The sequence below is a fragment of the Equus caballus genome, chromosome 24 (genome assembly GCF_041296265.1).
Source record: "Equus caballus isolate H_3958 breed thoroughbred chromosome 24, TB-T2T, whole genome shotgun sequence".
Classification (NCBI taxonomy): Eukaryota; Metazoa; Chordata; class Mammalia; order Perissodactyla; family Equidae; genus Equus; species Equus caballus.
The window spans coordinates 31377579-31402670 of record NC_091707.1 but is presented as its reverse complement, the minus strand read 5'-3'; the positions used below and the strand labels follow the sequence as shown (position 1 = coordinate 31402670).

At 45.0% G+C, this 25092-nt stretch overlaps 1 protein-coding gene across 4 annotated transcripts in view; it reads left to right on the top strand.

Moving 5' to 3' along the window:
• Nucleotides 1-25092, top strand: part of DPF3 (double PHD fingers 3) — a 243182-nt gene that overhangs the window by 193012 nt on the left and 25078 nt on the right. For 2 of the 4 annotated variants that reach the window (XR_011432199.1, XM_070250031.1), the window contains one exon: nt 5453-7237. The exons of the other annotated variants lie outside the window; for them this stretch is intronic. Coding sequence is in view for 1 of the 2 variants with exons in the window: in XM_070250031.1 (XP_070106132.1) it covers nt 5453-5691 (239 nt within the window). In the remaining variant the exon portion in view is untranslated. Of the gene's footprint in view, nt 1-5452; nt 7238-25092 lie in introns of those variants that run through there. 4 annotated transcript variants of the gene reach the window in all.

Below are 25092 nucleotides of genomic sequence, written 5' to 3'. Positions count from 1 at the left end.
CTCTATATGACAATGGCCAACATTGACATGCCAGGCCTTGTTCTGAGTGCTTTGCCTGGTGTAGTTCATTTAATCTTTATGCCTGGCCCCTAAGCTAGGTACTTGTATTATCCCAGTTTATAGATAAGGAAACTGAGGCTTAGGAATAAGGTTAAGAAATGTAATTAAGGCCCCACAGGTAATAAGGAACCAGGTTTTTATTCCTGGCAACCTGACTCCAGGACCTTTACTCTTTACCTTTACCATTGTTCTGTGCTGCCCCTTGAGTATATATATATGAAATACAGGAATATATATATTTTTCTATATTCCACCCCAATATATATGATATATATATCTCCCTTGCTTTTTCCCAGGTCCAGCTGAAGAAAGGGGGATGTTTGTAATTATAGCTTGAAAAGGTAACCTTATTAAAAGCAATGTCAAAACTGAAGAGTAAGCAATTAGATCCCCAAAAAGATAATTCCGATTAAAATTCTGTGCAGAATATTCTAGAGAGCTCATCTTCTAAACCATCATTTCTAGACCTCCTCTCCTGACGCCTATTAGGGACAAAGATCTCCTATTTCGTGACCTCAGGAATTGCAAGAGCCAGTGTGAGCAGTCAACACATCTATCGTTCTGTCGATGCTTTTGTTAAATATCACTACGCACATGTTAAAAGAAATTAGAATCGTTAAGATGAAAATGATCCGACTAGTTTCCTTTGTCCTCAGCTCAGTATAAAGTACCACCCCAAATGCCTCAGGAATGTCACCTAATTTTCTGAGTCCTAGCCCAAAGATTAGGAGAATCAAAGATATAGAACTTTCTAAATTTGTTACAATGTTCACATCCCCTGGGGGGGACTATTGATGTAAACTGTTGGTGTTGTCTATCTGATGTTTTTTCCTACCTAGAACAATCGAATCCTTTATTTCTGTTACTGAGACTGTAGAGATCAGATGTCTAATCACTATATCTCTAGGAGTGAGGAATACACATTTAATTTTTTAAGGGTACTTTCAAGTCAGTCATGCAATTTGCTGCTGGGATTTTAGAGAGAAGGATTTAATAAAAATATGATGTTCACATCAATAGTCTCCCTTTAAGTCTTCCCGCTTACTTAGCATCTCTCTCTGCACCTAATGGGCTGCAGCCTGACACTGCCTTTCTATAGCACTTGAGGGAACGCGAGATCATTACTCGGGGAGAGAGCTAAAGGCTGTTTGGAGGTTCTCACTTTGTGGTGGAATGAAATTAATTAATATTATCCCAATATGCCTCCTGTTACATCTGATGAATGTGATCTTGACTTGTACTTACAGTTTGAGCGGGCTCATGCATTAGGAATTTTTCCGTGGGGTATTTTGTTAAGCCTTTGGAAGTGGAGTTACTTGTGTTGTGTATTTTCTGAGCGAGGCATTTTTGATCTAGTGAGTAGGAACCTAGAGTAGGAATGAAAAGTTCTGGGTTCTGGACTCAGTCCTTGTGTGAGTTCGTTGCCATGAATCTTGGCCTCAGTTTCTCTATCTCTGGGAAATGGGCATTTCTTACCCTATCATAAAATACATTCAACATTATCTCATGATTATTCTTCCCATAACGTAACAACATTGTAAGGGAGGATGGATGTCATTCGTTCCCATTTTGCTGATGAGGAAACTGAGGTTTGATTAGATGACTGTTTTGAGGTTCCAGGCTCAGTAGGTGGTGTCTGGGTCTTCTGATACTCTTTCCTCAGTCTGTACTGACTTCTCCAGAGAAGTGAAATCTTCAAAGAGTAAAATCTTCATTTTGAAGATTTCTTGAGGAAAATCGGTAAAGAGCTTTGGGGTCTTTCACTCTTTGGATTGAGAGGAGGAGGTATTTGATGGTAAAGACAAAGCAAAACAAACCAAACAAAAACTCCCAACCCACGATCACATTAGAATCCTCCTGAGAAGTAGCAATATTCTAAGTCCTCGTGAACTTTCCCAAAGAATTAAAGCTGAGCTTTCTAAATGGTCACTGTTGTGGTGGTGACATTGGGCTGGGGGCTAGGGTGGGAGTGATGAGGTGGCAGGGAGTGAACGCTTCTGGCCCTGTTTTGCCCAAGTGCTTCTAACACTAAAACATTGGATTATTTGATACTGTTGTGCTTAATAAAAGTGATTTCTGACCATTTACTCAAAATAACAGTATAAGAAAAACCATTCTGTGTGACCAACTTACAAAATAACTGAGAATGGTGGAAGATCCCTGTCAGAACTGAATTATTAGCTAAAGAGCATTGGCAGTTAAGTTTTCAAAATATCTCAATACTGGCCCTCAACCAATGACTAAGACTCGTGCAAAATTTTTAATTTTGTAATAATTTTAGACTTACCAAAAACTTACACAGATAACACAAAGCATTCCTGTATATTCTTCACACAGATGCTCCAAATAACCACAGTACAAAGATCACAATCAGGAATTGACGTTGATGCAATACTATAGTCTACAGACCTTATTCCAATTTGGCCAATTGTCTTGCTAATGTCTTTTTTTGGTTCAGGATCCAATCCAGGATAAACATGTTGCATTTTGTTGTCATGTGCTCTCAAAGTCCTTTAACCTGCAGTAGTTAGTTCCACAGTCTGTCTTTGTCTTTCACAACCTTGAGACTTTTGAAGAGCACTGGCTAGTTATTTCATAGAAAGCCTTTAGTTTAGATTCTTACTGATTACAATCAGGTTATGCATTTTTGGTAAAAATTCATAGAAACGATGTTGTATCCTTCTCAGCGCATCATATCAGGGGGTGTGTAATTTATTTTTCGCCTTACTGGTGACTCAGGCACTTGGCCTTTCAGCTGAGGTTCAGGCTAGTGTGTTTGTAGACCCTGAATGATAATACTTTGATTCATATATACTTTTGTTCATTTGGTGGCTAGAGACTGAGTAACACCAGTATGCATATGACTGCCTAGCCCTGTGAGGGGTAAGATGAAATTAATGTGGAGCCAATGGATTTATTGGCCAATGGATTTATTTGCAACCTAGTTGAGCAGACTCGATATTCACAAGTAGCTAAAACGTGTAAGAGCGTCATGGGGTGGTTTTGCTGTGGATCACAGTAGTCAGGGAGATTTTCTTGGAGGAAGCCATCCAGATCAACAAAGAACTCTAGATTGACTACTGCTATTTCATCTGTAGGCAACAACGTCTATTGTTAGAGAGAATGGAGACAGAGCCGAACAAAAAGCAAAGCTAGGAATCAAAACCTGAAATGTGAAATGGCAAAAATCGCAATACTAAAAAAAGCGCTTAAGAATTCTATAGCATTTTGTTTATTCCACTGATATAGTGCTCATCACAACATATTATGATTGTTTGTAGTCTTTCTCACCAAACAGATGGTGTGTTTCTTGAGGGCAAAGATGATGTCATTCATGCACCTCGAACAGTGCCCGACACCATTGTGCCATAATTATTTGGTGACATAAACTGACAACTGAGCGATGTTTCTGAGCTAATTAGTGGAACAATTTAGTGTCTCATTCCATACATAGTGAATGCTACATAAATTTTGCCGACAGAAAGGTTGAAAAAGTCACATGTGGACACAGCATCCATTGGTCAAGTCAGAGCAGGTAGATGAGACCCGGGAGGCAGAGGAGTGGTGGTGAGGGGGGAAGGAGGGAGAATGAGGATGTGACTACAGGGCTGAGGGGAAAGTTGAAGATGTGTGGAGAGGTGGAAAGTAGGCCTCCGTGAAGGAGAGTGACAGTAGAAGGCCGAGAGCATAGCAGGACATTTCCAGTGGCCTACATTTGGCCCAGCCAGAGGAATGAAAGAGAAAATGGATATTAGGAGCACAAAGTTGGGAATGAACCAGCTATTTTCTAGGTGGCTTAAATGTGGCAAAAGAAGTAAAGAGTGTGTGTGTTTATGTTGAGGGGTCAAAGTTGGAAATTTGAGGAAACTGAAAGGGCAGGGAGTATGATTAGAAGATAGACTCACTGAAAGAGTGGCAGGTGACATCTAACCATCGGGGTCAGGGGCATTGGGAGAGGGACAGAAAGAGTCCTGGCAGAGGGTGAAAGTGTGAATGCCCAACAAGAGAACACTTGGCAGGCACTCTTTGGGAGGTCTGGAGAAAGGCCTACTGGTTTTATCACTGGAGTGAAGGGGCCAGAGGCAGGTGGAACCATGACGAACACTAGGAAAGAGGAGGAGATCCTGGGAAGGGTCACCAGAAGAGCAGATATGAGAGGTGACAGTGGGATGGGGGGGGAGGGGAAAGAAATAGGACTAGGTGTGGAGGGAGGGGTTGGTGGTTGGTGGAAATGGGGCCCTTCTCAGCCTTCCTTTGAAAACATAAGTAGACAGAGCCTCAGCTTTGGGAGTGCATCTAATCCTGTCCCTTGCACCTGAGCAGTGAGTAGTGCCTTGGGTACTAGAAAGAGAGGTGGGGATGGGGAGGGGAGTTCACCTTGGAAGAGGCTGAACCACTCATTTGATTTTAAACTTTGTTCCCTGCTGACGTGGCCATTTTCCACTTGGGCCCCTCACTGTTTTCCTCCCTCCCCCTCCACTCAGCTCAACATGAGCTGGGCGCTGTTAGGGGCACCCATCTCTGCTCTCAGGAATTGCTTCTGGGGTGAAATGTGATAGTACTTGGTTTTATTGCTTACTCCTTTGTGCCGACTGCTCCCTTCCAAAGACCAAAATAACTTAGCAGATTTCATTTCAGCTAGAAGCAAAATCCACTCCTGCTTAGTACCCACCCAGGCTAAAGAACCCACCTGATTTGAACTGCCACCAGGTTCCAAGGCTGACACTTGGGATCACTGGGCTAGTTGAGGACCAGAACGGATCTTTTGGCTTGGTTCTCTCTCCGAGTAATTCCAACATCCTGGAATCACTTGGCACAGGGTTGGGGGTAAGGTGTGTGCATGTAGCAGTGTCCTTTTGGCCTTACGGCAAATGGGGTGTCAGCTGGGGTTTTCTGTGACCACAACTGATCCTATACCATAGAACCACTCATTTCTATTTAGGTGACAGGCAGACAGATTGCATCATAATGGTCCTTCTGGGGTCTTTTAAGAGTGAAAAAGATTGTTTATTTGGTTTTCAAGTGGAGGAGGAAAAGAAAGATTTTGCTAACACCCAGTTTTGCCTACTCTGCCACCTAGGAGTTGAAAATCCAGCTGTGTCCTCTGTTCCCTGTGTCATTTAGTTGCCCAGGAGCAACTGACCTGCCTATTCCTGGCCGATTTCGTGCTGCTGACATTCAAGGCACGGGAAACGCTGGTCTGGTTCTCATTGCACAGAGCCATGGCCTCAATAGCTTGGCAATTAGTTGGTTGGTTTTTTTTCTTTTTTTCTTTCTTTTCTTTTCAATTCATTTCATCTCCACCACCCCTGTAATTTTAATCTTTCTTTTTTAGGTAGTTGTCCTGTGCTGCTGTTTTTTGTTTTATCTTTCGTTGCCTTTCCCTCTGCAGTCGATTCTATGACCTGGGGACTCCGGCATCCTTCAAGCAAGCCATTTCTGAAGAAGGTGACAAGATGCAGGATGATTGCTCCTCCTCCTTCTCCTCCTCCTCCTCTTCCTCTCCCCTTGCCCGGCCCCCTCCTGCGCGTGTGTTTCAGCCAACACAGGAGCCTGGATTGTGGCAAAGCCTCCAGCACAACTCAGCTCGTCTCAGAGAAGTCTTGGGAATGGCCTAAGTTTGTGCAATAAGAAGATTTTTTTTTTTTCCTTTTTAAAATTCTTCATTAAATTTTCTTTAAGTGAGAAAGTACCCAGGTCAGACTGGAATTGCTCTACAATAGAAACAACTGAACACAAACTGACAGAAAAAAAAAAGAGTTAACTATTTTATTTATTTCAATATTTAAAAGAAAAAAGTGCTGATGTGGCACAGTATTTTTGTTTAAAGTACCTTCTACTTCAAAAGTTAAAAGCAATTTTGTGAAGACGTGAAATCAAAAGAGTGCTTAATGTAATATAAAGACTGCATATTAACTCTAAGGAAAAATACCCCACATTTTTAATAAGAAAATAAAGATCAACTCTGCTCTCTCAGGCTGTTTAAAAAGCCATTCATGTATGTGCTTTAGGTATTTTTATTTCTGCGAGTTGGATATGGTAAGTGAGGAGTAATCAGTTTTTTTTTTTTCCTTCTTCAAAAGTCTATTGAAATTGTTGGTGATGTTAAAGGATTATGTGTTAAGACTTGACCGAAATACATTAGCCACAAAGGCTATCAGCAGTCTCTCTACGCACCCCATCCCCCCAAAAAAATCCTCTCCCCTCACTCCAGGCAAGCCCCATTTATCTGAATGTCAAGAAGCAGCCTGTCTCCTGGTTATCATATCTGATGAGGCCTCATTCAGAAAGGAATTCCAACTAGTGGTTAAATATATCTCTACGAGTTCAACAGATTTGAACACAGACAGCTTTGTTTGAAATAATGCAGTGAAGGAAGAGAAAAAAAAGGACAACAACAAATAAGCATCATCTGAGATGATATTAATTTGGGCATCTAACTCCTAGAGGAGATTTGTAAAGAGAGCCTTCTTTTGAGCTGGCTCTGGGGGCCTGCGATTCCAGAATGTCCCCAAGGGCAAGGAAGGCCAACATGAATGATGGCAGCCTCAAATTCAGTTGCTGGTGGGGGTAAAGGAGAAAGGCGAGTGTTCTAGCATGTCCTTCTATGGCCATGTTGGTGGCACTGAACATTACGGCCTGTGAATTGTAATTCAGCGTTGTGTCTATGGACCAGCAAAGGAGCTGGGTTGACTGGCTGGGCCACTGGGTTCTAGTCCCAGCCTTTTACATGTCCATGCTCTTGAGTTTCCCTCACTTGTAAGCAGTCACAATAATAAATGTACCATCTAATGCTGGATAGTCTTGTCAGCTAAAGTCCTTGATTGACAGTGTTACTGAAATGGTTCTGAGCCTGAGAATCTCTCTTTGGCCTTTGAAAGGGGACACTGGCTGGGCGCAGACTTGCTGCCAGCCCTTTCAGGTTTCTCATTCGAGTCCAGTCCCGGGGAGAGGTCACCAGCAGTGTCTTTGTATCATTTTGTACCATTTGTCTGTGACGTTTTCTGATAGAAAATGTCCCTTTTCAAAATGCTAATAATTATAACAATAATCCACTCTCCAACCAACTCCCACAAATTATAACATGTAGAATTGTGATAAAGCTTTGCATAATGTAGGGTTTGTATCAAGTTTGTGTAAGTTTCTGTTAAATAAAAGTCTGTTTCCAATGCTCCTATAGCATCTCTGTAAATTTTGCTTTCCCAGCCTCATCCTACATGAGCTCAACTTTCATACCCTCCTGTAGAGAGGGGCCTCCTGAAAGGATTCTGCCCACTTGCATGCTCAAGATTTGTTGAATCCTATTGTTTTATTTAGAAGCACAGTCTAGAATGGTGGTTGCCCCTGGCTTGGCTGACAGGTGGTGGCTTGGATAGTAAACAATGCCCAGGGTTGGTGCCAGCATCCGCTCTCTGAATCCAGAGTTGCTGTCACCCACCCACTATCACCACGGCCATCATCACTCTCTCCATGGCCAAAGTAGATTTATGGAGAGTCTGGTTATGTGTACAGACTTAATATACCTGTCCAATGTTGCTGTCACACCACTGCCAGGATAGTTTTGCACAAGAATGCAAGATTTAGCATGAGCTTGGAAAAAGCTGGGAGGTTAATGTTTCCATTGCCTGAAAGGTGCTCTTGGTGTATCCCCTGAGCTGCCACTTGGTATGGCTGTAAACCGGCCCCCTTGATAGGCTTTCCCTTGTGTCTGGAGGCAGGCACTCCTCTTTGAGGGAGCCTCTGGTTAGATGGAACAAGACCAGCCTTCCAGGCTGGGTCTTGCCCTCTGAGCATTGCCAGCCCATGCTGGGGCCTGGTGGAGATGGACCGTGTCCTTGGGATGTTGCTGCTAGCATGCTCTATCTTCCTTTAGAATGAATGTCACATTATGACATTTGTTATAGACTTTTAAAGTTTCCCCTAGCAGTATACCCTCCTTAAGTTTCCCCAATATACCCTCCTTAGGCTTTTTTTTCTTTTTATTGTGGTAAACTTTGCATTACATAAAATTTACCATTTTAACCATTTTTAAATGTGCAATTCAGTGGCATTAAGTATGTTCACAGCATTGTACAACCATCACCACCGTCCATCTCCAGAATTGTTTTCATCTTCTCCAATTGAAACTCTGTACCCATTAAACACTAACTCCTCATTCCTTCCTCCCCCCAGCCCTTGGCAACCACCGTTCTACTTTTTGTCTCTATGAATTTGACTATTCTAGGTAACTCATATAAGAGGAGTCATGCAATGTTTGTCCTTTTGTGACTGACTTATTTCACTTAGCATAATATCTTCAAGGTTTATTCATGTTGTAGCCTGTGTCAGAATTTCATTCTTTTTCAAGGTTGAATAATATTCCCTTGTATGCACATACCACATTTTGTTTATCTATTCATCTGTCGATAGACACTTGGAGTAAAAAGGAAGTTTTGCCATTTATTACACACCACCCACTTCCTACAGCAACCGAAATTTGAGACACTTGACCCCATTCAGAGGTCACCTAGGGGATTAAATATCTTCTTGGGAGGGAAGTGATTGTATCTGAAATCTTCCTTCTAATTTACACCCCGGTAAAGGGTACCTTGATTCTGATGGGCAAACACTCTCTACCTAAAGTGTGTCTTACCTCATGACTCAGGCTTTCTTTGTAGATAATGTCTTTGGGCTGCTTATGGGGACAGGATGTCTAGCAGGGAGCTGTAGTAGCAATGTAAATAAGTAAGGATAGAAGAGACAGAGGCAGGAGAATCAAATGTCTAATTGCAGGCCATGGGGGCAGGGACTGCCTTTTTCAAATATCTGATGGCGAGTTGTTGGCAAAGCATGCATGTGCTTTATGTTTGTAGATGGTCTCTGATTAAGAGGGAGGGGCAAAATGTACACCTGAGCCAGAGAATGAGGAAGAGAAAAAGAAATCACTATCCTCATCCATTTGGAAACATATTAGTTAACACAAAGGGTTAGCTCTGGGGTCGAAATTCAGATGCCTACAGAGCAGATACCTTCAGTGAGGGAAGCAGACCAGGTGTGAGAAAATTGACAGCACCAGGGAGATGGGCAGCAGCCGTTGATGCTCAACCTCAGGATGCAGGAAGACAGCAGGCAGTGGGAGGGGGGTATCAAGCCAGAGAGCACCTGTCCTCCGAATGGGGCAGCTGCTACCAGCCCAAAGGATGCTGCCCGCGGGAATGTGGGCCTGGGGACTCCAGATACCAGGTTTTTCAAGATGGGCCAAAAATTCAAAAATTTTGGTGAGATCTCCCCACCTTTAAGTGTTGGTAGTAAATGATAAACAAACACTGAAGATCAACTTTTGTGTGGACTAAACCAAATGTGAGCATATACCAAACACCCTTTGATGGTTTTGGGTAGCTTTCCCCAAGGACTGCCATCTGGGTAAGGTTGAAGTCACGATTGGAATGCTTTGACCAAACTCTTTCGTATGGCAGATCCTTGACTTAGCATATGGACGCATGTAGCGGTATCTGACGTAGAATTGTTGTGTGCTGGGAATGGGTCCCCGGGTTGCTCTCTGGGTGGAGCTAGGTCATTTCCAGCACATGTTAAGGATTCGGGATCTGGTTCCAATAGAAAACATTTCCCCAGCCAGGCCCTTTCTCTCTGCATGTCAATGAGAGATCTTCCCTTTAAAACTCTGGATGGAGCTGTACAGTGTAGAGATTTTTTAAAATTTCAGTTTATTCTTATTGATGACCAGTCATTCTCTTATATCACATTCTTTTTAACCTTCTTTTCTAAGAACCCAAAATTACTCCATGTGACTCAAACTGAATTCAAGTTTTAGTGTATCCCCAGACCAGCAAATTCAGAACTTCCTTTGATTAAAAAACCCCCATATGTATATCATATCTTACAAAGGGTCTTCTGAAATAAGATCATATGAGATGTCAAATACTTAAAAGACAAATTTAAATAACAAAAATACTGGAGGGATATATATATAAAATATGTAATATTATATATAATATATAATACATATATATCCAGAATTATTATATTATATATTTATAATATATAATATATAATATATTTTATTATATATTATAACATATATTACATTATATATAATATTATATATATCCCTCTAGAATTTTTGTTATTTAAATTTTTTTTTAAGTATTTACATCTTATATGTGAGGACTCTTTGTGTGAGAGTCAAGAAGATTTTATGCAAAGTAGTATGCAAATCTACTCACTTGGGTCAGGGTTATTTTGTTGTTTTGTCCTCTCTTCTTGGGGTGGGGAGGAGGTTATTCTGAATGAGCGGTTTGTTTTCTTTATGATCTATAACAGGGTCTGCAAACTTTTCCTCTAAAGGCCCAAATAGCAAATATTTTAGGCTTTGTAGGCCAGGCATCTATTGCAACTACTGAGCTCTGGGGTTGTGGCATGAAAGCAGCCATAGACAGTATATAAACGAGTGGACATGGCTGTGGTCCAATAAAACTTCATCTACAAAAATAGGCAGCTAGCCAGATTTGGCCCACAGGCCACAGTTTGCTGATCCTTGATTTGGAAATAGAGAATATTATAGTGTTAGGTTGGGGGGGGGGGGCGGTGGTAATATTGAAGGCATTTTCTAAGTCTCAGGGCTAAGTACAGAGAAGAATTTCACACTACCTGGTGAAGGGCTAGAGGTGTATTTCATGATCCGTAATGTAAGCTATATTGAGGCCTATAGGCAAAAATGGCTCAGAGCCCACACCACTGGGTTTTAGAAAGCTGTCTGCTACATTTTCTAGCTTTGGTGCTGAATCCAAACCAGCATAGTGCAGTGTTTACCAAAAGAATCTATAAATAATCCAGCCAGTTCATGTGTTAGCCATACATAATAGTGACTCTGAGGACATGATGACCAATATCCTTCATTTCTAGCAACTTGTTTATAAAAAAGGCAACTTTAAGATAGTTGAAGTCATGCAAATGGCTTCTCTGGGCTAAGCGGACATAGATGGTAGAGTTTCATCTGTGTGAGGTAAATGATAAAGGACATTCAGTGGAGCCCAACTTGGGGGGAGTAGAGTTGCTGCAGTGAAAGAAATGGTCTCTTTCTTGTGACTACTGATTCTTCAATGGCTGTGGCTCTCTGAAATTGCTAATTATGGGTGTTGAGGATGTTGTCGAGATGCATTTCTTCCTAAGAATTTGGATTCTTGTGGTCATATTCAGAATCAGAAGAATTCTCCCAACTCCTTACCCCATGTCCCAAAACAACTGATAAGAAATAATTTTCCTCCTTGGATGATGAAGATTCCTGCTACCAGACCTACTACTGAGTTAAAACCTTACAAACAGAATATGGGATGATCCTGAAGGGTGGCCTGTGAGCTAGTCATGCTAGATGGCGGCAGCCATGCCAGATTTCTCAAAGATAACCTCTTTAGCCACTGCTAGAGGATGCTCAATTGTCTGGAGATGATCAGTAACTTCAGATCTCAGGGTACCTTTTAGTGGAGCTTATTGCTAAGTTCCCTGGGTTGCCTCCAAGTCTCCTTAAAAGGGGCATGGGTTGGGATGGACATGTTAAATGTCTGCTTCAGTTTTTCCAAGGTCGACCCTGTGATCACACCTGAGGTCATCCAGATGTCAGTGTTTAGGCATAGACCAGGAGAAAGATTCTTCAGACCAAAAGTTAGAAAATGCTGTTTTGTATTTTACATGCACATGGTGTGAGCAGCACAGTCCCTTGGTTCCTTGACCTTTCCTTACACCAGAATAGGAAATGCTTTGTCGAGAGGTGATAACATTGGTCATCAGTGGCTTAGTACCCAACTGTCTGCTACAATTATGTTGACTGTGCTGTTAGTGATCACCTGGCAAGGCATGATCATAGCTGAGAAAGATCTGGAAGTCCTAGTGGAACACTAGCTAAAGGAGTATTGCGTTGTTTATTTTTAAGTAAGCATGATATCAGGCTGTGTTATATTGAGAATAATGTCCAAGGGCTGGGAAATAATTCTCCACTCCTATTGAATATTTGACACTACCATGTTCGAATGAGCTGAAAATAACTGGGAAAATACAAAAAAGGACAGAAAAAATTATTAAGAATAATTAAAAGTATAAACAATAAGCCATTTAAGAAAAAGGGTAATGGATTTAGGGTGGTTTCACTTAAGGAAGAGAATTAGAGTTCTCAATACACATTACTGACCAGTTGTTTCTGGGATCTAGAGAGGACGGGAGAGGCACTGTGGGGCTTAGAACAATTGGCAAACCGTTCTTTGACACCAAGAAGTTTTGACTCTTGAGGCTGATCTGGAACTGACAGACAGCCAAGCATTTCTCCTGTGTGGAGTTAGGGGCACGGGCTGGATGGCCTCGCGGGGTCTCATCTGGCTCTGCAGCGCTTTGAATTATAGCCGGGCAACCTGACAGAGTTAGAGCCTAGCTCACCACCAGGGAGTGGGGAGGTACGGGGAAAATCAGTCTCATGAATGCGTATTATGCTCATTAACTAAAATTACGTTTCTAGGCTTGTTCCTGTTCATACTGAAGCAATGTCCCAAGCCCGTATGAGGATTTACCTGGTTTTGGTAGTGGGAGACACCAGCTGGAAAGTGATTGCAGCCTTTCCTCTAGAGAAAGGCCAAGTATGTGAAAAAGGAACAGTGAGAAGCAACTGAAAAGGACAGTAAGGCCAAAAAGCCACAAGGTGAAAATAGTTCTGCTGAAAACTCCATCTGAGTCCCTCTCCAGCTCTCATCTCATTGGATTCCGCAATGTGCAATGTCATCTGGGTGCATGGGTTTTAGTCTTGCTTATAGGTTGTAGATATTATTCTCAGCTTGATTTTGGTTGAGTGACCTTACTAATATTCATGGTTGTCTACTCCCTTCTCCCCAGCTTACTAGGGGAAGAAAAGTCTTATTAGAAGACAAAGTTAATTTTATATTTATATATATAAATCAAAAATCTGCTTGGGAAACAGTAATCAGTATTCTTCTAAAAAGCTTAGGAAAGAACTCCTATAGAATAATTTTGCTTTCTGTTTGATTTAAAGAAGTAGCAAGGATTGTACCACACTTAGTGTGTGAAGTCAACTTTCTGTGGACTGCAAGTGTAAAAGAGGTTGGGAATGGAGATAACTTGCGTAAGAAGGGGTGGGGGGGCGCGATGAATTACTAGCATGACACTTCCGCTGAAACTTCCTCTTGGCTGAGCTGTGGGTTCAGAGAGATGGGCAGTTTGTAATCCTGAAAACTTCTGTAGTTAAAATAGATTGTTTTCCCTCAGTGGACATCAACCTTTCATCCATAATTGAAAAATGAATCAATACATTTTGAACATACACTGTTGCTTTGTATAGTGACCCTCTGGTTATTGGTTTGCTTTATATTACTAATCAATTAATCAAATGTGTATTGAATGCCTTCTATGTATCAATACCGTGCTAGGTTTTGCAGGACGTAAAAAAGAAGCACAGGGAATTGATACAAAATTTGGGCATACTGTCTATGTGCTGGTCACCAATAGGCTTCTTAGAGATGTTAGCTTGTTAAAACCATATATCAGCCCTTTCCAGTTAAGATTACTATTCCTATTTCGCAGAAATGGAAATTGAGGCTCAGAGAGATGGAGTTGACAAAGGTAGTAGTAACAGCTGGTAAAGTCTGATTTTTTTTCTAATTGAGGATTTCCTAGCTATAAAACTCTCTCTACTATGTAAGACATCTTTTCTGTTCTTGAGGAGAGACAGGTGGTGAGGATATTATTCAAGACAAGACCGTTTATAATTAAGTGCCAAGCTGGTGCAAAATGTTAGTGCCGGAGGGTTTAGCAAGGGCAGTTAGCAGCACGGGATGAAGTAGGGGAGAGTTCTTTGTGGAAAGATGAGTAGAGTTGGGGTGGGCAAAGAGAAGGCAGGCCACTGAAAGCAGCAGTGGGAAATTCCTGAGCAAAAGCTCTGAGGTCGGTCTGGGCCTGAATGGATGGGGGAAGATCCTGGGCTGTGAGGAGAAGTCATAGGAATGTAAATAGCATCCGCGTGTGCTGGGGCCAGATCCACAGAAAAGGAAACAGGCACGCTAGGAAGTCAGGGGCATCATGAGTTCCTGAGCTGGACGAAGGTGACCTTTAGGACGTTATGTAAGGACAGCTGAACTGTGTATGTCAAGAAGTTTGGGTTTGAATACTCTTCCCCAGCAGGCTGCCCCCGACCTGTCATGGTTGTGGGATCCTAGCCCCTGTGGGGAAAAGAAGTGATCAGTATTCCTTCTAAATGACTTGTAACAGAACTCCACTGTATCCTGTCTTGTGTGTGACACTTGTCAAACTGATGAAATGTTCATCTTGCTTAGTGTCAAATCTGGTGGTTAATGATTCATGTGCATTTCCCACCAAGTATTATTCTGAGACCAGAGAAACTGCTATAATACCACTTCCTGCTTTGTAATGCATTTGGGGAGGAGACAGGGACATCCTGAGATGCTGGTTGGCTCCAGAGAGCTTTGTATCTGAGACCAATTGAAATTTGAGATCAAAATCTATGATTGTCTAGCTAGGCAAGTTGGAGAAAGGGTTTATTTTAAAAAGTACCCTTTTTAGATTGATAGGTGACTGGACACGATGTGAGGAAAAGCCGGGACACCAGGCTCAGATTCTGGCCATTGCCTGTGTTTGGGTGTAGAAGCTCCTTTTGGTACCATTGGCTGGAGACCCTTAGCTGACTTAGAAGTTGGAGGATTCCAGAAGTCCTGAGATTGCAATCCTGAGTCCTTGCTTCCATTTCTCTCTCCAATGCTCATCTCTCTCCACTTCATCTTGTTGATGGTTCCTCACTGGCGCCTAAGGCCGAAGGAGGTGTAGCCATGTGTGAGGAATGTGGATCGTGAGTCCAAAGAATATGGGCCATCAGGGCCGGCCCGGTGGCGCAGGAGTTAAGTGACCATGTTCTGCTTTGGCGGCCTGGGGATCGCCGGTTCAGATCCCGGGTGCTGACATGGCACTGCTTGGAAAGCCATGCTGTGGCAGGTGTCCCACATATAAAGTAGAGCAAGATGGGCATGGGTGTTAGCTCAGGACCAGTCTTCCTCAGCAAAAAGAGGAAGATTGGCAGCAGATGTTAGCTCAGGGCTGATCTTCCTCAAAAAAAAAAAAAAAGAATATGGGCCATCTTCTCCATGGTGGCCAAGAATGGTGGACGGTTCCTGACATGCTAAATAATAGCCACTGCACTCTCAATGTGAGCTTCCTGGCAGCTGTGTGCGGGGTTACTGTCCCACTTAGCAGATGAGTGTACCAGTGATTTGGCCAAAGCTACACAGAAGTCACAGGGCCTAGACTAGACTCCAGATCTTTCTGAAATTTACGGATTTCAATGGAAATTTACATTTGCCATTGCTTGTTACTTATGATGTTCAGTGACAATGATCTTGGCTTAGGTGTGGCTAAAAGTGGCAGAGCCTTGGACGGAAAAGGTTATCTGACAGCATAGAATTGAAACCCACAACTGAATAATATTCACCTTCCCTCTGAGAAAAGGAAAAACAATTGGATGCTGGATCCACTGTTCTTTTCCCCACCCCCATTTATGTAGCACCTGGGCCTCGTGTAGCCCAGCCTCACCAAGCCGTTTCAAAATCCCTCTCTCCTTCCTCTGCTTTCAGGCTGTAATGTTGATGTAGATCTGGTACAGCCAACGTTCTGGGGCCGAGTGTTAACTGCTTCCAGTGCAATGTTCTGTGTCTGTTGCATGCAGATATCATCTACATCCTGGCTTGAAATTTCTCTGTGCGCCTCGCAGCAAACACCAGGCCTGCCTTTAATGGCGCCTTAGGTCTATCACAGGCAGCCCTCAGAGTTGATCGTGCCCTGCAGAGGTTGGGAAGGTTGGCTTTAAGAGAAGTCCCTGCCTGGTGATTGGTGCAGGCAGAGAGATCTTCGGAGACAGCAGCTTGCCATCCCTGCTCCCTCTCCATTAATTCCAGGAACCTCTCTGCAGCTGCGCTTCCCCGCTCCCTGCGTTCTTCTGGTCTCTCTGCTGTGCTAATCACAGCTCATTTCTGCTGCATGCCTCATTTGGGTGAAGAGCACTCCAGGGCTCCCAAAATGTGAAGAGAGAAATTAAGGATGGTTGGCCAAATGAGGCAGCCCATGGCCGCTGGGACAGCCGTCCTCCCCAGAAGGCCCCTGTGCCTTGTTCCAGGGCTTACTGGGAGAGTTTCCCTATGGGCTTTTCATCTGGACTGCCTGGGGCTGGTTTTGTATTCTAAGGGAGAGAAGGCAAACCAGGGTCGTGGAACACTAACTACATGTCATCGTAGGTTCCCCAATCTCATCGCCTCCTTTAACAACCCTGTGGGACCAGGCCCATTTTACAGCTGAGGGAACTGAGGTGGAGAAAGGTTAAGTAGTAACTTGCCCCAAATCAGGCAAATGAACATGTCTATTTGGCTTCGAAGGCTGCTCTTTCTTTCCTTTTTAACCATCGTCCAGGGAGGGGGACCCTCCCGCATCCGTGCCCTCCTTCCTCAAACCAAGGGCTCTGGGCTTCTGTACCTTCTCGTTCTTTCTCCTCCAACCTCTTCCGGGGAACCTTACTTTTCCTCTAGTAACAAGACTTCTGCTGGCTCCTGGGAGAATCCATCCTGGCTGGGAGTCCTGTTCCCCATTGGCTGGTCAGCATTGTGAGTTTCGCCAGTGTGCTAATGAATCCAGGTTTCCCAGCAAAGGCAGACTCGGCCGCTGGAAAGAGCCAGCTGCCCTGGCCAGGCTCCCCTGTGCTGGGCAGCCCTGCAGGACCATTTTAGGAGGCAGGGAGCTTGTCAGGAGGGGAGCAAAGCGCTCCCTCTCACTCCCAGGCTGGGCACCTTTCCTTTCCTGGGACATTTTTTATCTCATTACTACATTTTAAGGTACCAGGCATTATTTGGTTGACTTGCTTCAAAAGAAATTCAGTCTCCATCTTTGTAAATAACAAATCTCACCTGGTATAAGTCAGATGATCTTCAAAATTCCAGGATGCCATTTTGGTGAAAATGTGATGTTAAAAAAAAAAATTACTTCCTTCTTCATCCTCCTGTCTTCCTGCCTTACCCCCATTGTCCAAACAGAGGAATGTTTCTTAGAGGGGTCCCCATTCTGTGAAAGCCTTTAGAGCTGTGCCTCCTGGAAACTTCTCCCTCCCAGCAGGCTGTGGGAAAGGGAGCTGGGTGCAGAGCAGACAGTACTCAGGAATATATTGGCCCCAGGGTTTTGATGTGCATTCATCCTTCTGGAAGGCAGGGTCAGGGAGGGGGCAGCTGGGAAGGCCCCATGGGCTCTTGCTTACCATGGCAGCTGAACACAAACCAGGGCAGCCCTGGTAGCAGGATACCGAGCTTCCAGAACACCTGGGTTATACTCCCAGGGGCTAGTCCACGCTGTGGAAAGACTTAGGAGACCTGGTTGAGAGTCCCAGCCCTGCTGTCACCTTGCCCTATGACCGTGGGCAAGTCACTTCACATTTTGGGAGCTCACCAGTTTCCTCATGTGCTTGAAGAAGAGTTTGGACCACGTGGTCCAAGGTTCACTCTGGTGCTGATAGTCAGAGGCTGTGAGTGGATCGAGTAAGGAACCCGTGACAGTTCTGTCCTGACCAAGAAGTTGGTTTGCATTTCAATGGCGGCTCTTTGGAAGTCAAGTTTTTAAGCCACTGGGGTCGCTTCAGTGGTGGAAGCTTCAGGCACCATTACAGGAGTCTGGAGGAGAGATGGCAGTTTGAACCCTCCTTCCCAACCCAACATGACGACTAATCATGTCTTGGAGGTAGATGCCTCTTCTGTCCTCTCTATCTACTCATGCCTGTGACTCCCAGACTCCCCAGCTCCATCTACATCTTTGCCAGACTGAAGAGGCAGGTGAGAACCAGCTGGGTTAGGGTTGGACAGGATATCTTCTGTGTGGGTCTGGGGCATCTGCAGGGTGCACACCTGTGGAGAATCACTGGGGTCTCCCAGCTCTGGCCTTAACACGGGTCAGGCCCCATTGTCCCACAGGCTGGACCTGTTTCAGATGAGGTTGCATTGGCCCCGAGTGCTACCCTGTCCTTGGCCATTGGGTGCAGAGAAGAGGCCTCAGGGCTGATCCCATAGAGGAGGAAACAGGGACACAGGAGAGTCATTGCAGAGCTTCCTGGGGGCCTGGCAGGCCCGTGCTCCTGAACTCCCAGTTGAGTGCTCTCTTCCTTGCCCAGCTTCCTCCAGCTCCCCCTCTATCCAGGCTCTGTTTCTCCCCTTCTGGTTTCAGGGAGCTAATGAACTTCTTTGCCTTTTAAGCCCTTCCACTTTCTCACCTTTAACTCTGTGAGGGTGGGGTTTGGAGGTGGCCTTGACCTGGTTTTGCCCTGGATAATTCGGGAGTGCCTTTAATCCGGGATCCTAGATTAGCTGTGAGCGCTGGGATGAGCGGTTCCCCTAAGTCCTCGTGCCACCCTGCTGAGTCCTCAGGTTCCCCTCAAGGGCAGCCTGGAGGGTGGACAGGGGACAGCGGGAACTGGGGAAGAAAGCAGGATATTAGCACAGGTGGGCAGCCCTCTGACTTGGGAAGCCAAGGGACCGTAAGAAGGTCCATGTTCTGGGGAGGGCTCTCATCAGCCCTTCAGCCCCCTTGGGTCAGGAGAAGTGTCCTTCCCCATTGCCTATTTCCTGTGGCCAAGTAGGGTGGTGGCTACCTGCATGGATGTTGGGATAAGATGTGGGTTTGCCTCCTGCCTCTGCTGCCGCCTTGCCAGGTCATCTTGAGTCAGTTACTTGACTTCTCTGAGCTTCAGCTTCCATAAAGTGGGGCCAGTGACACCCGAGTCAGAGGTTGTTTTAAGAATCATATAAGGAAGTGTTTTCAAAGAGCCTAGCATCCAGGACGCAGCTCGATAAATCCTACCCCTTAGTCATAGTCATGGAAGACTCAAAGAATTGAGCTTCTGCATCTGTTTAAGAATTCAGCCCGAATTCTGTTTGTGTCTCCCGAATAAGCAAGGACCAAGATCTCGTCTCTGGTTCTTGTTTCATTCTCTTATTCCTTCTACCTTCCTTCTTTGTCTCCCACCTCTTTCTTTGTTTCCTTTCTTCCTCCCTCCTTCCCCCGATTTACTAATTCTTCCTCTTCTCACTCTCTCTCCTCTCTGTTCTCATGATTCTTGGACCTGTGATGACCTCTTTTCTTTACTTATTCATGATCCAAAGTGCATCCTGGCACTGCCGAAAGCTGGTGCCATCCAGCTAGTTTCTGCTCGCTGTGAGTGCTGCCTCCTGCCCTCATAAAGATACGACAGCCCCCCTTAACCAAAGGCTCCTCTCCTGGCTGCAGGGTCAGCACCCGCCTTGAGAGGGAATTTTTCCGCGATGATCTTTCGCCATCTTGGATCTTTCTTACTTTCTATTATTTGGGTTCCCAACCACCATGGCAAGTGGATATATGAGTCTGGAACTCAGGGGAGAGGTCAGGGTTGGAAATGTGGGAGTTACAAGTGTGTAGATGATATTTAGGGGAGGTGGGTCTAAGTAGATAAAAAGAAGAGTCTGGAGGAGCAGAGAAGAGGAGGATCCAGCAAAGAAGACTGAGAAGGGAAAGCCAGGGAGGAGGGAGGTGGAGAGGAGAGTGCGTGGAGGAGAGAGTGTGCAGAAAGCGGGATGGAGAGCACTGGCACTTTCAAGGAGCTGTGCTGAAAAAGAGGCAGGAATTGGGCCCTCAGTGGAGGGGGATGTTCAGTCAGGAAGGGTCTCTTTGAAAGATGGGAGCTCTCGCAGCATATTTGCATGTTGATAGAATGGTTGACTAGAGAGAGAGAAACCGATGATGCAAGAGGGAATAATAGCAGGAACACAAACCTCAGGGACATGAGGGATTGGGATCCAGGCACAAGTCGGGGGATTGGCCTTGGGTGGGAGCCAGGAGAGTTTGTTCCTGGTACTAGTAGGATAAGTGTACAAGCACAGGTGAAGGGAGATGGGAGGATGTGCACGGAGAAGATGAGATCTTTTTTCAAAGGAGAGTGTGAGGAGGGGATGTGGGTGATGGGAGATTTGAGAAGATGGAGAGACGAGGGAGAATGGTTTGAGCAGGGAAATGGGGGAGCACAGCCAAGATTGGTGGTCACCATTTCAAAGGAGACTGGTGGGCACAGTGCTGTGTTTTTCTCTGCTTGGGTACAGGCACAGAATGGGTGAAGGATTGGGCTTAACTGGAGCTGGGGTCAGTAGGAAAGAGGGAGAGAGGGGTAAGCAGATGTGTGCAGGGGTGTGATTCTAGGGATGGATATGGAGTCAAAGACAGGTGCGAGAGTGGCGATGATGGAGACTGTGGTAGGTGGTGATAAGTAGTGGGGTCAGTAGGTTAGAGCTCCTGACGAGATTAAATAAGTGATGGGGGGACGGCCCCGTGGACGAGTTGTTAAGTTCACGCGCTCCACTTCGGCGGCCCAGGGTTTTGCTGGTTCGGATCTTGGGCGCGGACATGGCACTGCTCCTCAGGCCACATTGAGGTGGCGTCCCACATGCCACACCTAGAAGGAGTCACAACTAGAAATATGCAACTATGTACTGGGGGGATTTGGGGATAAAAAGCAGAAAAAAAAGAAGATTGACAACAGTTGTTAGCTCAGGTGCCAATCTTTAAAAAAAAAAAAAGAAGTGATGGTATCCTCAATAAATTAAGACCAAGCTGGCTATTACTAGCTGTCCCCTTTTGATTTGGGCTCACGTATATTCCTCTTAAAATAGTTGAATAGACACTGAAATAGAAAATGGCAGGAAGCAATGCTTGTTCTGGGGCTGTTTCATTCATTCATCATTGAATGAGTGCAATTTAATTCGGGTGCAAAGATATTCGATGGTTTATGATGACACAATGGCAGCGATGTCTTAAATCTTTCCTACTCCTGTCGGATCAGTCCCACAAACACTGAGATGGGCATTTGTGTTTGTTCTTATTGATACAAAGGAAATATTTTAGTACTTTGTTGTGTCAAAGGTCTTATCTTGGGGAGAGAGCCTATGTTGCCTGTCTCAAGCTCCTGAGTGGAAGCTAAGGTCTCCTGTTTACACACAAGACCCACAGGTCTGGCAAACAGAACTGCTATCAGGAAGACAGCATATGTCTGGACACTGGCCAGTATAACATGATGTCCTTTGAATCCAACAATCACGGGACTGTCTAAAACACTTAAGAGTGTGTCGACAGTAGGCTATGAGGTTGAGAGAAATACAAAATTTCTGGGAATGGGAATAAAGGTTTGTTTGTTGGTGCCAAAGCAATGCAGAAGAGTGGTAAAATTTTGCCTTTTTTTTTTTTAAAAAAAACAGTGTTTTCCAGTTTAACAAAGCAGTAGCGTATGCCCTATTGCTGTGATCCTCACAATAAAAGGATGAGGTGGGCAGGAAAGGTTTTAGAGCCCTCGTTTGACCAAGGCAGAGAGTCAAGGTCAGAGCAGCTGGTGGACTTGCCCGTGGCCCCACACTCTTGCGTCATGGCACAGCTTGCTGATACGTAGGAGCCTCGGGGAAAGTCTAGGAGACAGAGGGTCACTAAGTGTGTCCCAAGGACCCCCTGCATCAGGATCTGCATGTTTAATCTGCATGTTCACTCTCCTAGTGATTCTTATGCACTCTAAAGTCTGCAAGCCACTAGGTCACCAGAATGGCATTGCTGTGTCCTGGGGAACTGGGAAAACCAGCAGCTGATATTTCCTCTCTGAGGTCCTTGTTCTCCAAAGGAAGAGGAAAAATTCCCCGTGCAGGCAAAGAGAGTGACAGAGATGGGTGCTTGATGTGTCTTGAAGGAAGAGAGCAGAGAAATCTTCAGGGGGGTTGAAAAGCCGGGTAGAGTGGGCATCAGTGGTGGGAACCTGATTTAGGTCAGCTCATGCCGGGTCTCGTCCACAAAGCAACTTTAGACTCACCACCTGGGTCCCACCATGGAGTTCTTCTCCTGACAATGGCCTCAAGCGACTTCTATGGGAGGTCATGGGCATCCTTCCTGACGACATTCTCAAAGGCAGCACAGTGTGGGTGCTGAGAGCATGCAGTGGGTGTGGTCAGGCAGTTTCCCGAGCCTCTTAGCACTCCTTGTCTGCCTTGGAGAGTAGAAAAGCCTTCACAGGATTGGGGCCACTTGGGCTGGCCTTGAAGGATGCACAGAAGTTCCAAAGGCAGGCGAAAGGTGGAAGTGGTATTTCATTGATTCTTTCATTCATACATAAATTGAAGGATTCACTCATTCAATAAGAGTTATTTTGGTGGAGAGGTGGGGAGAGAAGTCTGATTAGAGAGAATAAAGACCGAGTGGGTATCCCAGAAAGGGAGGGAGTAAATTTAGGGCAGCGCATCCCGAAATTCACTGTGCGCATGAATCACCAGGGGATCTTGTTAAAATGCAGATTTAGAATCCGTAGGTCTGGGGTGGGTGTTTCTAACAAGCTCCCAAGTGATGCTCCTGATTCTGGCTCATGGACCACGCTTTATGTAGCCAGAGTGTAGACAACCTGTTTGACAGGTTGGGCTGTGAGTGGGAGTTGAGAGACAGGACAGAGAGACCTTTGTGTGCAACAGCAAGAAGTGCAGAAAGAGCAGTCGTTTTTGTGGGGTTCGGGGGGGAGAAGGACCGTGGCGAGTATTTTTCTGTGTGACCTTTGCGTAGAGCATAGTGGTGGTTGGGTCAGTGGTCATGAGAAAAAGGTGAATCTAAAAAAGGCAGTTGTGAGCAGACAGCGAAGAGGCTTGTGACGCTAAGGAGCTTACTTCCTGCCGTGGGCAATTAGACACACGAGAATGAGAATTGAGAAAGGGAGGGTGGATACCTCATAACTAATGAAGTAGGAAAAATATTAACGACTATTTCCAAAAAAATCCCTTTTTGGAAAGGGTCTTTCAGAATATTTTCTGTGAACACAGAAGTATGTGACTGTAGGAATACTGTTAGTCCAACCACAAAACAAGGCCATATTTGGTTTTTCGGTCCTAGTTATTTTGATAAGTTCTCTGACTCACAGAAAGGGAAACAGGAGTTAATATTTGATTGGTGACCTGCTTAAGTTTTGAATCCTTAATTCTTACATGAAGCTTTTAACCTATTAAGCTTAATAGCTTCTAGCTCAGAGGTAGTCAGTCACTAGGTTTCCTCTTGTATGTAAACTCATAGACTCCTATAAGGGCTGCTTGGAGTGCTGTGTTGAGAAGGATCCCACGTCTCATCTACGATGATTGGAAGAGAATGTTGAATTGATTAGTGATGTCTGCCATGAGTATGGGATGGGATAGTGGCATATGTGCCACATAATTAGCCATCCCTGAAGGGCAGTCAGATTTCTGTTGATGTAGTCCTAATTTTTTTACACCTATTCCTCAGGTGAACCAAAGCCATTTCAGAGATACTGGGCGCCTTCATGTCCCTGGTTATGGAATGGAGTTGATCACAGCTTATCCAGAAGGGCTTTGTGAGTCTTCAAACAGTTGTGAGGCTTCAAACAGTTGTGGGGCTCTTGTCTATTTGCAAAGTACCAGGAAGGCTCTCCTTCTGCATTATTCTAGTATCGATGGATGTTTTTGTACTGAATAGACTACATGTCTTAGGGCATCATTTCTATTAATCTGAAGACAGATACTGGTAACTGGAAATTGCTGTTGATTTGCTTCCTTTTGTACTATCTCAACTCTCTAAAACAGCCAGAGGAAAAATAAAGCCTATGTGAAATCAACTCCTCTAACTTTCTAAGGAAATAGTGAGATTAATTCTCACTCATGAATTTGTTGCATAGATATTTGTTTGATGGTAAGGAAACATCAGATTAATCTTAGAGGAGAATTTGGCTGGTGGGAAATGATCTGTCCGTTGGACCGAGTGGCCACAGTTGCAGGACGAGTGCAGAGCTGGTGATGGCTCTGTGTTGGGAGTTGGAAGCAAGTACCGAGTTGATGCAAGGCCAGGCAGTTCTGGCTTTTGATGTCCTCCACGCAGCCCAGGGATGTTTCTCCTTGAAGCAGTTCTGGTTCAGTGTGGTGTTTGTTTCCTTGTTTTTGAGGGTGTTGAAGGACATCAGGGACATTAGGGGCTCAAGAAGCCTGGGCAAGAGTCTTCAGGTGAAGCTGGTTGTCACCACCATCATCCTCATTTTCCATTCTCCTGACATCACAGTTTGGAAAGTGACTTGGGGGAATTGGGGGTGAAGAGTGACAGAGAGAGAGGAGGATTAAAAGGAGCTAATGAACCTTTGTCGGGGCTTCAGGGTGGGGGGAGGGGTTGTAGGCATCTTGACTATGGTACAGTCTAGTGAATGCAAAAAGCAGGGCTCTTTCTGTCTGCTCCTTTGTTCCTCTCCTAAATAAGGTGAGTGAGGAACATTTCTGTCCTTTCTTGACTGACAGTGTAATGGAGGCGTCTGGCACTCTGTATGCCAGATGTCTTTTTGTGCTTCTCTCAGAGGCTCCATGAAAAGACTGGCAATGGATGGTCCATTCAAGGTAACCTATGGAGGACCTGGACCCCCAGCTCCATGGGGGAATAACTGGCCCGGCAAGACTGAGGGGATGGTGAGGGGCACAAAGGGGCGTGACGCCTCCCCACTCCAGCCCCTGGCAGAGGAGCTGTGGCCAATGAGGCCGGGGGACCTCTGTTGAGATTCTCAGGAGCTAAAGCCCACAAACTCCACTATAGGCTGCTGACCTACTTCCGGCAGCCTCCAGGGCCCCTTCGTGTGGGCTGGACTGGCTCACTCCCGGGCGAGTCTTCCCCAGGGTTTTCTAGGATTAGTCACTGCCACGTGGTGAGGACTTGATGCCCTGCTTCATGCAAGCAAGCCCAGCTCCCCGAGAGATTTTGCTAGAGGCGTGGAACGGTGAGGCCCCAAAGGGCCTTAGGGGACAGCTAAGTCCACCTTTGTGTGGTTCAAATTGAGGAAACTGAGGCACAGAGAAATTCAGTGACCTACATTACTGTGCCTTAGCAAACTTCTTGTGAATAAAAGGGGAAAATGTTGCTATATTTAACAGCTGAAAGCAAGAAGCTGGCCTGAAGTTGGGCGGCTGCGTTTGG